Genomic DNA, 16,741 nt, shown 5'->3' with positions numbered 1-16,741 from the left:
AAAGATCAAAGGCGCCAACAATACTTTATCAGACGATGATGTGCACTTTTTGCATTACGTCACAATGTGTTGACGTCACTTCGCCATTCCAGTCTGTGCCCTCGTAATCTAACTTTTTTGCATTACGTCACAATGTAACCGACGCCACGATGGATGTCAGTTGCCATCGCCTCGTACAACCTCCCACAGTAAACTGCTTCGTCGCATCCCGTTTCTTGGTTTGCAGTTGCACCACACAGCAAACATCACTGTGGAAACACTACGTTTATGTTTTCCGACGGATAAAATGTCTCATAGTTCGACTCAAAATCTTACAGGGACACGGTAATGTTGGCAATGTTTACATTCCCATAATGCAATCGTGGAATGTCGCTTGACTTGTCAGCTTCCTCTGAATGTACTGATCTAAACTTTCGTTGGTAGTAGAATTGAGGCAGTCATATTGCCTTGTATGGTTTAAGAGAATCACGGATGTAATTAAAATGATCTAGAGAAGATATTTAACCCGAACATAAACCATCATCAAACTGTTCATCATTTGTTTTTCTAGTAACCTTTTTCTTAACGTAGGGGGCTGACACGTCAAAAGAACAGCGCGTCAGTTAGCCCTGTGCGAGGATTCTTAATTTAGGTCACAGACACCATCATTTGTTTTCTGCCATAGATTAATCGAAATTAGGCTTAGAAGTTATTGAATACGCCATCTTAGAAAAGAAATGCAGTTGGTTCTACCACCATGTACAGTGTAATAAATCACACTTTCGCCCTGAACTATTTTAACATTAAAGCACTCGGAAGCGAGCGTCCTCGTGCTTTAATTAACTATAATAGTTCACGGTGAACGTGTGCTTTATTACACTATACATGGTGGTAGAACGAACTGTATTTCTTAAATATCACTCACAGTATGAAGCTAAGTGCATGTGGGCACACAATAGCAGAATCATAACAGCACGACTGCACAATCACTTACAAATTAAGCTGTAAGCTTAATGGTTACCTACATTAACCAACAATATAAACAAGGAATCTGTCACTGATACTTTAGCCTACAATGACTGTTATAAACAAATCTCTAGCATTTCACTTTCCTCACATATGTTTTTTCCTCAGTTACAGAATACCATGTAGCTCATATAATAATTAATGCAATGAACTATTAGAGAAAAATTGTCAATGCCTGTTGGTGTAATTTAGAATGCAAGGCAAAGTTCAGATTCTAAATGAGTCTTATAAACATGACATTACTGCATGAATGTCATCATGCTTCAGTCTCCAGGGATACCTCAGCCACTAATTAGCCTCACGACTCACAAGCTTTGTGCAAGTCTTGAGAGACTTTTTTCAAAGAACCTGGTTATGTTACAAAAACCATGAGTTAACTGCTGTGTATCCATGTTTTCGCAAGTAACATCTGAAAACATTTCAGACACATATATATGTTACTAGAAGCACATTCCACCCATGCCACAACAATATGTTCCCTGTATCAACTGGTTATCAGTGATGTTCTTGGTTCTGTGCCATCACTAAGCATGAGACACTGTGTCCTGGCACACTTAGCTACAGGCAATATGCCACTGCTACAGTCACTTTCCAAGCTGGAGTAGATCTGTACCCAGATCTCTGTGCATGTTCACACATTTCATGCCATACTTGCCAAAACTGACACAAAAGTTGATGATGAAATGGCCTTTGATAAACAAATGCTCCAACACTGGTTCCTGCCAATTCTGAGCCATATTTTGGGCTAAACTGTTGGTACTGGACTACTGACTGTATCAGTGTCACCTGGCTTCATTAGGGAACCACTGATTTTAGAAGGGTCAGATCTTCGGTAATTAAAACTGCAGTTCATCATGACCAAAAATATCAACACATAAATCTAATAAAATCCAATTATTATAAATGTGAAACTATGTGCCTGAAATGTACCTGTAAGGGCCCCTAGGTTCTCATTAACAGACAGGACAGAAAACATGGAGTATACATTTGTAAATTTAGTACTTAGAATATTTATTTTTAACCTTCTTTTATTTCATTTATTCATTATCCTTCAGACAGATCAACATGTTCAACACCGGTTAGAAATACAGCCAAAAATCAAAGTGACATTGTTGACACTAAATTGAAACCATCATCCATGGTAAACAAAAGGCTATATGCAATTGCATTACACCAGTGAAAATCTTTGACAAGTAACTCATGCCATACATGTACATTCCTTGTCTCACCCCAAAATAATTGTAAGCACTTGCTGTGACTTGATTATAATTATATAAACAGATCCAGATAGACTCCTGTTACATCACTAGATATACAGTGACACAAGCAATCTGTTCCAGTGCTCATGGTGGTGTTTTAAAGTAACAGGACATTGGGTCCTGTAAGTTTCGGATGTCTGTCTGACCCACTGAAAATCACAGGACCCAAAGAGTAAAATTAAACACACATTTCAGATTTAACATTTTTCATAATTGGCATTGAAATTATTAACATTATATAATGACAAACATTATAAACATAAATTTATAAACAGTGAATAAGTGTCACATGCCACAAATAACAACTTCAGAGAAAGTTATTGTGATATATTCAGTCAGACACTGGGGCTAGCAAGTTGGGGGACTTCTGTCTGAGCGTTGGCAAATCTGCAGGGTTTGTCAGAGGGTCAGACACTATTACTGAACACTGCTGTTCATTTACTGGTATCATATATAAACATCTTTTGAAAAATACTTTCTTACATAATCTGAAAAAAGGTTTCTTTTAGAAGTGTATGAACACCTGGACTGTGTTCCAAAAGAAAAACATGATTGAATTTTTAATGCAGTGGTGAACAATTTTAAACTTTTATAAAAGTAGTCTCTAAACAATCATATGTATGTCAGTCAAAATAGTGGTTGATAGAACAAATATTAGAAACATAGTTCCTACTGTTGAGTCACACAATCAGCCTGATTACAGAATACTGTAATGGCAACCTAGATGTCCAACACAACAACAATCAATGGTCATTAACAGTGACACTGTCCACCTGCTGCCCCGAGCTAAAGCACTGTCTTAATTTGGTATAAAAAACCTGTTGAAAAATATTACAGCACATAAACACAATAAGTTGAATGATTGATTGATTGATTGTTGTTTGCTGCCCCAATGAGCAATAGTCCAGCTATGTGGCAGTGGTCTCTAAATAACTCCCTCTTGACCAAACAATCCAGTAATCAGCAGCATTAGCCTCAATCTATGCAACTGGGATACAATGATATGTGTCAAACCCAGTCAGTGAGCCTGACCATGTGATTAGTTGCCTCTTATGACAAGCATGGGCTGCTGAAGACCAATTCTAACATGGATCATCATGGGTCTGACAGTTAAACAGTATACAGATATGGAGACGTCATTAATTCTCATCATTAACAATAGAATTCTGCTTTCTCCTATTCCTTCTTATTGTTTTTAATAGCTAACAAGATACAAAAAGTGTATGCTAAGACCTCATTTATTATTACTCATAAAAAATGCAATACAAGTTTTTAACCTAAAATTTAAGAACAGAATTGACTCATCTCTCAAAACTGTACTGATAATTTCTGCCCATTACTAAGAATGTAATGAATGTGTCACATGCAGTGTCTGAAATAGCTGCCTGGTATTCCATGTCTGGTAACATAAGGCTGACACAAAGGTAAACTTATTCCTACCTGCTGAGCCTTCTGGTAGAAAGTTTGAACATTGCTTCATATAGTCTTTATTTTGACAGTGAGGGAAGATTTACAGTATAAAAATAATGTTTGCTTAACTAGTAAAAGCAATTATGGGGATAGGTTACTCTTGCATATATATACAAATGCAGGCCTACAACTATCTGGAAGATGGGCTAATTATATTTACAAGTCACCAGAGCACCTGGCTTTCTGCAAGTAAGGATTATTTCAGATATGAATCACATGTTGCAATGTGTGCAGCTAGATGTAATAGACAGGATGCCATGTGCAAAGAGGACTTACATTATGCTTGTACCAGTGTCTCAGTCTGTCAGACAGACTAGGCAGTTCTTGCAACAACTGATCTCAGTGCAATGACTGCCGTAAGCAGACATTACACAAAGTGAACATACTAGCATTGTGAATGCTGTTGCGTGCCTTTGAAGTTTGGGATGTAGGACTATAGTAGCTTTGTGGAACATGACTTTCAGAGCTTCATTTCCAATAACTTGTGGTTAACATTTTGACCATACATACCTGAACATGGCATCTAACATAGATACATTTTCCTGAATATATTTCAGTGACAATATCAAACAATTATTACTTGAGCATATACAATGCCAAACGGAATGTTACTTTGTGTTTAAATTCACAGACAAAAATAAAGGAAAAAGTTGAGTTGGGCTGTAACGTTACTTGTATCTGTCATTACAGATCAGAGTGATTTAAATGGATGCCCACCTTTATTACCTTTTAATTCTAACTGGACATCAAAGAATATGTGATATTCATCATAACATACAGTGATACACTGGATAACTGGATACACTGGAGAAGGTTAAGAAAATAATAGTAAGCATCTAGTTCTTCAAGATACATCATGTCAGTATGATGTAAATTTTAACTCTTGGAAATAAAAATGCATACAAAGAATAAACTAAACAAATCTAGCTTATAGAAGCTGATAAAAGTTTTGTGAAAAAACTCCAAACGTTACCAATTACCACGATAATGTACTGTATGCATAACTGTTCTTAATAAACAAAAAATTCATAAAATAATGATTATTAACGTATTGTTCAAAATCCTTGTTCACAAGTTGTTGTTCTAGATCTTTATTACATGGTTGAACTTCATCATAATTTACTCTTTCGCGATTTATTCCTCAACGTAGCTCACGCAGAGAGTATTACTTGCACATAAACATCGAAACAAAATCACGTGTCTGGCTCAACTGACTTCACACAAGAAATAATATTTGAGAAACATACGATCACTTGTCATCACATGATATTTTATATCTCTTAAACGAACTCGCACTGTGACTGTCAAACCAAAACAAACTGTGGATAAATACGTCTGATCGAGGATTTCAATGTCCGATTGTCACTCGAGATATAAACATACAAACCTTTGTGAGCTGAGCGATCTTCTTTGACATTTTAAGATGCATATCTTGTGTAACTTCCATGTCTTTCTGGGGATTTTGTGGCAACGTTCCATATTTTCCATTTTGGTAATAGTTGAAAGACATTTTGGCACTGGTCGCCATCTTGGTCCTTGCACCTCCCGTTCAATGTTAATCCGCGAAATTCTAAAGTTCTAAACACCCAGCCTTCACGGTGGAACAATTAACACTTAAATAGAATGACTAACGCCCATATCCTTCGGATAAACCATCATTATTCATTTGGAGGAAGATGAGATACGTGTTTGTTGTTTGTTTGTAGTTATCCAACACTGTGTTACTCAAGCGCGTAACACTCCGCGAGAGTTAGTTTACTGGTTGCCATGTGCACACCGATAGAGGGCACTCTTCTCTGTTATCGCATAGCAGACGACGCGCTCTGATTTAAGGTCGATAGTGGCAATTGCATGTGATATATAGAAGCTAACATCTGTGGTACGATGTCCACTACTGTGATAAAACCATAACAATGCTAATGATATACTAGTGTTATGAAAGCAGAAACCATACACAAACGTTTTAGAAATCATTAAATCTCAGTTTGATGACAAAGCATAAATTATACGCTACACGATTTGAAAAAGCATAAATATACGCTACATGATTTAAACATCGTCTTGGTGCACTCACAGACAGCATCCTGCTTTGTAAGGAAGCGATGTTTGTTTTTACTTGGAGCTCAAACACTTTCAGACAGGATACTGCTACAAATGCCAACACACGCAGTTTTCCTTCAGAATAATATTTTTATGTAATTATATTGTCCATCTTTGATATTAGTTTTAATTTTACATATATAGGATTTTGTTTGTACGGTTAGCCAGATCTGCCATATTATCTCACAAACATCTTCAACAACTTCATCATGATAATGAAAAATATAATGATGAGCATTTTTGCATGCGTCACCACATGTCCATCCGGGATTAGTAGTAAGTTGCGCAAGTAATATTTGGACTTGACTCTTCAAAGGACATCATTACTATACACCCATTACTTTAGCATTCAGTACAGCCTTTGGGCAAGACACTCCAATAGTGACAGGGACCGTGCAGTATGGCCATACACTCCACGTGATTTGACGTGACGTGATGTGATGTGAGATGATGTGAAGTGACGTGACGTGACGTGACGTGACGTGACGTGACGTGACGTGAAGTGAGATGAGATGAGATGACGTGATGTGATGTGAGATGATGTGACTTGATGTGATGTGATACGAGACGATGTGATGTAATGCAAGATGATGTGATGTGATGTGAGATAACGTGATGTGACGTGACCTGAGATGAGATGTGATGTGATGCGTGATGATGTGATGTGATGTGAGATAACGTGATGTGATGTGACCTGAGATGATGTGATGTGATGTGATGCGAGATGATGTGATGTGAGATGGTGTGATGTGAGATGATGTGATATATATACTGAACATCATTGAAAACGCACCACCCCTAAAATTGTGGATTTCTAAGAGCAGAAGTGAGCAATCTATGTAAATTTTACATATTTGTGTAGACCAATGTTTGATAAAGAAAAGAAGCAAAAACCAATCAAGCAAAACAGTGAAGATTTAATGCAGCTGACAATGAAATAAAGATGGGGTCAAAATGGAAAGTCAGTAGCGTGTATGACCCCCGTTAGCAGCAACACAAGCTGTGCAACGTCTCCTCATTGAACGGATAAGTCTCTGAATAAAATCCTGAGGCACTGCATTCCACTCTTGCTGCAAGGCATTGTCGAGTTCCCCAAGGTTGTTGATCTGCGGACGACGTGCGAGGCGTTGGCCGATGTAATCCCACAAGTGTTCGATGGGTGACAAATCTGGTGACAATGCAGGCCAATGAAGTAGAGGAATGTTGTTGTTAGCCAGATACTGTATCGAAACACGTGCAGTGTGGGCTCGTGCATTGTCATGTTGAAATGTGTGCAGATCTTGATGCTGGTGAAAGAAGGGAACGACGTTGTTCTGAAGAATGTTGTCACGGTAGTAAACGGCATTCACTCTGCCACGACAAACAATCAGAGCGGTTCTGTGGTGATAACTTATCCCTCCCCACACCATAATGCAGCCTCCACCCCACCGATCGGTTTGCACAACACAATCCTGATGATAACGTTCACCCCGTCGACACCATACCCGTAGACGCCCGTCAGCATTTCGCAAGTGAAAACGCGACTCGTCGGAGAACACCACACCATGCCAACGTCGTAACAACCACACACGATGCTGTTCAGCCCATTGTCGGCGTTCACGGCGATGCCTGTCAGTCAGGATGGGTCCAACGTAAGGGCGTCGACAACGTAACCCTGCCGCACGGAGACGGCGTCGGACGGTGGAAGCGCTGATCAAACCACGTCGACCCTGGACAGCGTTGGCGGTTCTGGCAGCGGGCAAGGTTCGATCCCGAATATGGCGCCGTACAATGTCTCGATCTTGACGAGGGGTGGTAACACGTGCCTGACCTGGGCGTTGCCGGTCCCTGCTGGTTCCTGTTTGTTGGTATCTGTTAGCAAGCCTCAGAATGGTCGAATGATGACACCCAAATCGTCGTGCAATGTTTCTGCTTGAAGCGCCGACCTGCAACATACCCAAGGCCTGTTCTCGTTCCTCTGGTGACAATCTTGGCATGGCGAAAAAACTTTACTTACGAAAGTACTGCGAAAATGAGAACGGTTTTGTGCCGAAGGTCATTTATACCCCTGAACAGCATGCTTTCTGCATGCAATTTGTGCCCTTCGTGTGTGATGTGCATGAATTTTGTTGTTTTCATGTGATGTGTTCGATGATGTGTTCGAACGATCCGTTTTTTACTGTAGAGCGTTATTTACGATCTAGTGTGTTATTATCAAAATTCCCACCATTAATTTTCCATTTCCAAAAGATTCTATTGCCTTATTTCAAAATTTACAGGTGGTGCGTTTTCAATGATGTTCAGTATATATATACTTGCAAAACGTACAATCCACAAATAAAAAGTTTGTTTTCATGAATATTCTAAACACTACAAATGGGTAAGCGTGTTCCGAGAGATGTTAAAGATTTTATGTGCGCTTTAGAAAACCTATGGAGACGAAGCGCCGGAAAATCCCTGTGTGAAAATAAAGTGATGAGCGCAAGATACCGCGCTACTAACGGCATAACTACAGTAAGACTAACGATACATCTCTGAAAATATATAATTTTGAAATCAATGACTCCATTTAAACCGAACACGAATCCTAATGAAGACGAAGATTCTGAGACTAATGGCATCTGCAGTAGGTTTTATTTGAGTGGGAAGTTGACACAACTTCACATATACACTGGCCCAAAAAAGAAACGCATAGGTGAAAATCCAATGTTATGAGAGATGATTTATTAACTTAAATTGCACAAAAAGTAATGGAACTTGAGCAATGATAATTCACACGGGTATTAACAAATGTGTGTCAAGACATATACAATCATTCACAGTGGTATTAAGCGTCTCTATTTTCCATGGCATAGTGAGAAAGTCAGTATCTAGTGTGACCACCACGGGCATCGATCACTGCTCTGCATCGCCTGGGCATTGACTGTATAAGACGTCGTATCAGCCTTTGTGGGATTCTTCTCCACTCATCTCGCAACGCATTCACCAACTGTAGACGTGTCTGTGGCTGCGGCTGTCGACGTCGTAACCGTTTACCCAATTGGTCCCATAAATGTTCAATTGGGTTCAAATCCGGCGATTTTGAGGGCCATGGAAGAACTGTAATGTTGTTGTTGGCAAGGAAATCCGTGGTAATGCGTGCTGTGTGCGGTCTTGCATTGTCGTGCTGGAAAATTTCCCTTCTAGCGTCAATTGTAGGAACAACATGACGGTTCAGAATTTCATCCCGGTAGCGTACAGCATTGAGATTCCCTTGCACATGCACCAACTGTGTCCTGCCGTTCATAGATATGCCTCCCCACATCATTACACCTCCGCCACCGTGTCTGTTGACCTCACGAACGCACTGTCGAGCATATCTCTCATTTCGACGTCTGTAAACACGCATCCTTCCATCATGTCTGTACAGCAGAAAACGTGACTCATCGCTGAACCAGATCCTCCTCCAATTCAAGAGGTTCCATGCCCGAACGTTCCTGCACCACTGAAGACGAGCACGACGGTGATGGGGATGCAGAACAGGTCCTGCATGAGGTCGCATAGGTCGAATTCCATGCTCTCTTAGGCGATTCCTGATGGTTTGTGGAGAGACTCTACGCAGCCCAGGAACGTGATCAGCGGTATACGTAGCAGTGACGGCCCGATTACGCAGATGAAGCACCCGGATGTAGCGGTCTTGTGCTGGAGTTGTCACCCTTGGTCTCCCACTCCTTGGACGGTCTTTGGTCGAGTTGTGTTGCGTGTATCGTTGCCAGAGACGGGAAATCGTGCTCTGCCTCACATTCAGACGTCTGGCAACTGATGACTGACTTTCCCCAGCTTCCAGACGTCCAATGGCTCTATTTCTGTTTTCTTCATTTAACCTTGGCATTTTTCGCGTCGCATAGAAATAAATTCGAAGAATGAATCGCAACAGGACCTGTCCCCTTTTATAGCCATCATAATCAAGATTGAGATCCTGCATTTGCACGTGCATAATGCTTTCAGATTTTCCCACGTGCAGATTATACAAAGCGTTTTCAAGGTGCTGTGGTGTGGCGAATAATCACCAGAGGTTGTGTTTGTTTGTCTGTTTTGGTTGTATTGACTATAAAAACACTTAATATTTACATTAATTGTCATTCCATTCCATATTTTCCGAAAAAATCTACTTTAAAAATGAGATTTCAGCTATGCGTTTCTTTTTTGGGTCAGTGTATAAATATATACAACGGAACACATTTATGCTATATACGTGCTGGTGTAGACATTTATGATTTGCATAACATTCTTTTTTCGCCATACATTTCCTAGAAAAAAACGTAGTATGGAAATGACCTTTTAAATTTATGTTAAAAACAGTAACAACAGGGATTTGGTGATGCCAAAAGCATGTTATACATATCACGTGTTATTATGATATAAATGTAGTGGATACGTACTTCTCACGCAACGGTGAATACCGAACACAAACCATCAAAAATGGTATTCATCTTCGATCTAGCCTTCATAACACACCGTGCACACCGTTTCATATCTGCAGGAATATTAACATACCTGCCCGTTTCTATTTTGAAACGAAATTTTGCAATTGTTAATCGTTTGAGATATAGTTCCGGTCCAAAGGTACATATAAAGAAAGTATAATGTCTAGTTTTAGAACTGCTGAAAAGAGAGGAGTGCCAGTCCCATCCAAACGAACATTTTAATCTTGCCATAAGTTCCGCAGTACAGGATTCTTTTGTGACTTCCATACACAACCAAATCCAAGTCGAACCAACAAGAGCTTCAATTTGGAATTATTTTTACCATTATTAGCTTCTTGTAAAAGCATGTTATAACACATCTTTGGACATCTTACATCATGCATTACAGATAATCCAATCCATTTTCTGGGACGTGTAAATGCAAAAATAGTCAAAGGGTGTCGATGTCTTCACTCCAAGAAAGCGTTCACACGCAAACATATGAGTGGTTTCTATATTTGTTACACTATCTAGCCTCAAAACCGCTACCTCAGGCCCATAGGTATAATTTTGGCGTCAAATATCCTAAAAAATAATTCAAACGGAATGGTTTAAATTTAAAATTCCTCGGAAATTTTTAGAAGACTGGATATCCCCCCTTTCGTATAAGGGAACATTGATTCCCACCCACCATGTTTCAGGGATATATGCAGAATCAAATACAGCATTGAATGATATCAAAAAATAAGGCATTGGCAAATATCTTACAATGCTGAAAATAACAGAATTGAATTATAATTTGGCAGAATAAACCTTATGGTCTTTGCAAGATTAAAAAAAACCTTTATGAATACATTCACAGATCCCACGAGACCGTACAAAGAAAGGCTGTTGGTTGGTCCACACATACATGTATTATATCAATTATACCCAAGTTGTGAATGACGTGCGAGGACCGCCTGGAAGTGTTCAGTGTACAACATACAGTAGTTCCAGGAACCAGTGTCACGTGGCATGAATTGCTGCGACGCTTTCACTTAACTATTGTACTATATATGCGAGCTGGATCATACCTTTGGCCTTGCACAGTCAGTTCATACTTTTATAGCACGACAGTAATCACCCCTTGAATTCAAAGTGTCATGCCCCGTATACATGTAGTCATAAGTGAAAGGGAAAACACCCAATGTGTCACAGGTATTTGAATAAATAAATAAATAAATAAATAAATAAATAAATAAATAAATAAATAAATAAATAAATAAATAAATAAATAAATGTCTATGTTAGTTTATGTTTCGAAATATATTGAAATGTTTCATGCATAGCTATTGCCCGTGTCATTACCATTACCACAAGTGGGAATGCATCCAATATGTTCATTTTTTACAAGACAGAAAACAAAGCCAGAGTTATGCCGCTTGACATGTGTCGTGAGTTAAGTAGTACATATTCACGTACACTGCACGAGCGTGTAGGTGTACACTGGAAGTTACAGAACTAGTCTCAGACAACATGAATCCAGTATGATAACGATACGCATCGATGCACTGATCCACGCCGCCGATACAGTAAATGGATAAGTTTTACACGGTCGTACATCCCGATATGATAAGTCAAATGAGCCTCGATTCATCGATCTTTAACTTTAAATCTAGTTGTTTCATTTCTTGTGCCTCTTTAAATAAAAAAAACCCCTCACCCAATGTGATGTTTTTCAAATTACTGTATTTATTTATTGTTTTGATCTTAGGGAGCTTGTACTTCGTGTTAGATACGTATCGCCATCCCTATACCGGTATTCATTTCGTATCGCTGCTTAAGTGCAAACTATTTTGGTAATATATCATCGTGACTAAAATATTGGTATCGTTTTAGTTTGTATCCCAATACCAGCACTAATGATAACTTGAAGTGTCAGTATAATGAAGGGAAAGCTTAAGGATTGGCTGTGCACGCCCTCCACAGACTCCAAGGGTCCCTTAAGCTTTTGCTCGGTTTTATTCATTACAAACGCCAGCGTGTATTACACCTTGACGCAGGGTAACACTTAATATATAGAACATATCATGATCATGAATATGTTTAAAAACATGTAAATAGTTGTGAAGGAAGGAATCATGTTTCTGATGTGATATATCGGTTATCAACAAGTTCAGTTAGCAAGCCCAGCTGGTGCAGTCATCCGAGACTCTGCAATCTACAAGGGATGTCATAACTGCCCAGAACATAGGGTTGTGTCCTCAACTCCCAACTCGCCTCCATCATGTTTCAAAGTTCGTCAAGAACACACCCCTCGTGTGGGCTTCACCAAATCGGTGAACATTTGAGACCTGCGTTATTTTGGGCTTCCCTCCCTCATATAGCAGACACGCCGTCAGATAACTGGAATGCCGTAAACTGATGCATTAAAACCAGCGTATTAACCCCTTCAAGCAATAACAGTTGAATTGTTAGAGTTATGCGTTATATTTAAACTAGTGATAATCCTGTTTGAAATAATAGTAAGATGTTACTTTTCAGTCGTTTTATTATGTCATTATCCAATTCCAGCGTCAGCTCCAGATTTCTCAGGATCTTATACCAGTAATGTCACCCCAAGATCTCTCCTAGAAGGAATACCCTCCTGGTGTAACGCGACGTACAAATGACACAATGCCTGACACAGAATACCCGAATACCAACACAAGCTACATATAATTCACCAGCTATATGGCCGTACCAGTCTATGACTTTTGTTCGGTTGACCAATCAAACGACTTGGTATAGAATGCCTGTCCACTAAGTGAGTCTATACCTTACTGAATGACAGACCAGGCGACAGGGAAATCTTGTATCTATATCTATATCAGGCTGATATCAGGACTTCACAGAGTTGCAGGCGTATTTTTGGAGTTTCCCCACAGACCACTATAAGAACAGTCACAAGAAACAGGTAAGACATACGATCTGAACGATTGATACTTCTTACATATTTCATACTTCTAACTGTACCATGAAAGGTAAAATGTTTGATCGTCTGTCATGTCAATCCTGTTTGGTTTCACAGATCGACTTATCTGATGTCTTAAAGGTTATAATCTGTGAAAATAGGGGTAGAATTCATCTCCAGTAACCCATGCTTGTCATAAGAGACAGCTTAAGGGATCGGGTTGTCGGGTTCGCTGACTTGGTTGACACAGGTCCTCGTATCCCAGCTGCGTAGATCCGTGCTCATGCTTTTGATCACTGGTTCGTCAGGTCCAGTCTCGTTTGTTAACAGACCGCCACCTTATAGCTGGAATATTGCTGAGTGTGGTGTTAAAAAATAAACAGTAAACCAATCAATCAATTAATGTGTTAAGTCTTCCGTGTACCAGGGCTATTGTTCCTTGCCGTGGTGTACATCGGCCTACACCATGGGCACTGCCGGACTCTGTCCATCACGTCTGACCAGTGTCAGCCATGTGGTGCTCCATCTACCGATAGGAGAAGCACTCGCCTTCACAACCGTTCCCCTGGAGACATCTGCACAATCGCCAATGAATTCACCATCAAAATCAACATCCTCAGGCAGACTGTCAGAGACCAAACGGAGGCACTTGTAAGTTTTATCAGAATATTTCCTTGTGTCTTTTACAAACATTTCGTTGAGTGCTGGAGTCCAGTATAACGTTTGTATGCTACCCATCACAGTTTTGACTCACTAGTGTAACTAGTAACTAGCAGCTCTTTCCAGTGAAATGTTCTAAACTAGAACTTTGCAAAGATTCGACACTGTTTTAAAGTACTGTTTACACATGAACTGATGCATTACAAAACAAAAGTTCGTAACGTTGGAAAGATTATTGAGTTCAATAAATTATAAAACTCAGTGAAAATTGATCAATTCTTAACAAAACTTTACACCAAAACGCAGCATTTCACATGCACAATATTTGCACATGCTTTTCAGCAATTCAATGTATGATCCTCGTGCAGTTCATCTGCATAAGGTTTACAGTTGGATCCCCAAGTTTTTTACATGTAGAGAAATTCATCATCGATGTAACTATATATCTATGAGTAATATGCTGTGAGTACTTTAAGTAAGTCTAACGTTTTGATGGATAGTATATATTGACACATATTGACAAAACATATATACACAATGACTGATTAAAACATGAAGCCTACAACTTTATGGATGACAAGTTCCTGTTCGTTGTATAGAGCGACGTTTCCAGATCCTTAAACCGCTACCAAGTGTCATATTTGACTAGCCAAGGTTTAGAACGCCGATCAAACAATATGACCGATTGATGTAGAAAATACTGGACATAAGAACTAAAGCCTAGAAAATGAAAAACTGGAATTTGAAATGTTGAGATTGTTTCCACTGCAGGTCAATGGTTTGTTAGATGGAGATGCTAGTTACTGGGAGAGGCGCTACCAACAGAGGAGACATTTCCTTCAGTGTGCTCCATCAAGTGACACGTCAAGGGTAAGGCTCCCATGTTTTCATGGCTACATATAACAAACAAGTACACACAACTGTCTTTGTAATCTTAGTGAGAATATTCTCACCTTACTACTTAGATAAAGGTTTAATTGTATTTGGTTATCACAGGCAGCTGGCAATGTAAACATGTTTTAGTTTTATTTGGGTATCACAGACAGTTGGCAATGTAAACATGTTCAGTAGACAGTTGCGTAATCTGGCTACTGATGTGTTTAAGCAGGAATGGCATTCAACTGTGAATGAAATTTCGTTTTAAGTCATAATTGCTTTAGCCAGAGTCTTATTTAACTAACTTACGCTACAGAAATGTTGGCAATGTTCTGAATGTTTAAGATTAGGTCTTAATGATTTACTAATATTATTGACCGTGGAAGATATATTTCCATTGGAAATACGCTAAGATTATGTTCATTATGTAACAACATTGAAGATGAATTTAACATCTAAGAAATAGCTATCCAACACAATTGCCCTTATCACATATCAATGTTAAACTGCTGTCTTATCTGCAAAAATACCTTTCAAACAACACAAAGCAGCGATACGTATTTACAATGCATTTTGTGGAGAAAAGAATTGGTTAGTTTTAAGTTGATTATATATGCCATTGTTTATGTATATCTCTTTTTTATGTGGATCTGTGCTGTCTCATGCGATAAAGAATTCACTGATTGCTACAAGTAGATAGGTAAATAAAAAAAAACTTTACCTTAAAATTTGGTTATCTTTCAGATGTCCGCAATGACATCACTCTATGATCGACTTGTTGGCCTTCATACGTATATCAACTTCACTGAAGGGTACCACCGGTCCTGTTCTGTGACTGTTGAGGGTATCGCTCACCAGGTGTCACTGACGGTGTGCGACCTGCATTACATGATGAGAGTGACGTCACAGACGCAGGGCCATACTGACGTGTGTCGCAAACAATGCGGTCTGGCCATCACTGGGTGTGTGTCGTTCCAGAGACACGCCTTCAATGCCTTGCGGTATGCATCGGATGTACTGGGATCCATATTTCAGGAGGTTGGACTTTTGAAACAGGCTTGGGGGTGCTAGAAGCAAGACTGGAGTACTTGAAGCAGGATTAGGGTGCTTGAAGCGGGATTTTGGGTACTAGAAGCAGGAATAGAGAGCTTGAAAGAGGATTGGAGTGCTTGAAGCAGGATTAGGGTGCTAGAAGCAAGAGCGGGGATGCTAGCAGCAAGAGCGGGGATGCTAGAAGGAATATTTGGGTGCTAGTAGCAATACTGGTGCTGCTAGAAGCAGGATTAGAAGTGCTAAATTAGTAATACTGGGGTGCTAGAGACAAACTTTTGGGTGCTAGAAGCAAATGTTCTGTAACACTGGTGCCTATTTCGTTATTGACTTTAACAGATCAATGGTTAGTATGAGTCAATGCAAACTTTATGCATCTTTTATTTTATTGAGTGTGCAATACCTTGGTTTAATGATTCTCTGTCGTATCACCACCGACTACATATTTTAAGATTTGAATTGAGATTTTTAATTTGTCGTTCCATTAGTTGTGGGTTATGTAGTGGATTCCATCAAGAAACCTTAAGCATCCCATTGTTACCTTTCACATACCACTGGAATACAAGAACAATACAACAAGCTATACGCTGTTCTGATTGTCGTGTTTTCATGCAGATAATTCATTGTTGACATATTGACTAAGTTATGTAGTAGGAAATATTCATATATGATCATTAATTCATTAACATCTTCACCTAGCTATAAATATGTTTCAGATATTCATACTTATTTCAGCTCATACATTATTTACATTAAAATCGTACTTTGAATCGATGCCTCTTCAAGTGTTTACATTTGTTACTATTTCAGAGAGCCGTCTTTAAAAAAAATCGTTGTTATTAATTTCTGGTTTGTATATATGAGCTTATGTATTTATTTGTAATTTTGTACAGTGTTTTTGTTTAAAGTATATTAGAGTTGAATAATTTGCTTATAAAATATGATAAAAATTGATGTTTGTCGTA

The 16,741-nt window shown here is 39.1% G+C and overlaps 2 protein-coding genes across 3 annotated transcripts in view; one reads left to right on the top strand and one right to left on the bottom strand.

Annotated features, from left to right (window-relative positions):
- The window catches only part of LOC137266281 (protein FAM184A-like), a 98,653-nt gene extending 93,167 nt beyond the window's left edge, over positions 1 to 5,486 (bottom strand). For both annotated transcript variants that reach the window (XM_067801771.1, XM_067801770.1), the window contains exon 1: positions 5,122 to 5,486. In XM_067801771.1, the coding sequence (XP_067657872.1) occupies positions 5,122 to 5,262 (141 nt within the window). In that variant the 5' untranslated portion in view covers positions 5,263 to 5,486. The remainder of the gene's footprint in view (positions 1 to 5,121) is intronic.
- Positions 5,487 to 13,253: 7,767 nt separating this feature from the next.
- LOC137264963 (uncharacterized) lies at positions 13,254 to 15,797 on the top strand. The gene is made up of 4 exons (XM_067800308.1): positions 13,254 to 13,260; positions 13,618 to 13,841; positions 14,622 to 14,720; positions 15,471 to 15,797. Exons 1-4 carry the CDS (start codon positions 13,254 to 13,256, stop codon positions 15,795 to 15,797), a joined length of 657 nt encoding a protein of 218 aa, XP_067656409.1.
- Positions 15,798 to 16,741: the final 944 nt, after the last annotated feature.

This window comes from Haliotis asinina, chromosome 15 (assembly GCF_037392515.1).
Source record: "Haliotis asinina isolate JCU_RB_2024 chromosome 15, JCU_Hal_asi_v2, whole genome shotgun sequence".
In the NCBI taxonomy this organism is placed as follows: domain Eukaryota; kingdom Metazoa; phylum Mollusca; class Gastropoda; order Lepetellida; family Haliotidae; genus Haliotis; species Haliotis asinina.
Note: the sequence above shows the minus strand (reverse complement) of the source record. Positions and strands in the feature narration are given on the sequence as shown.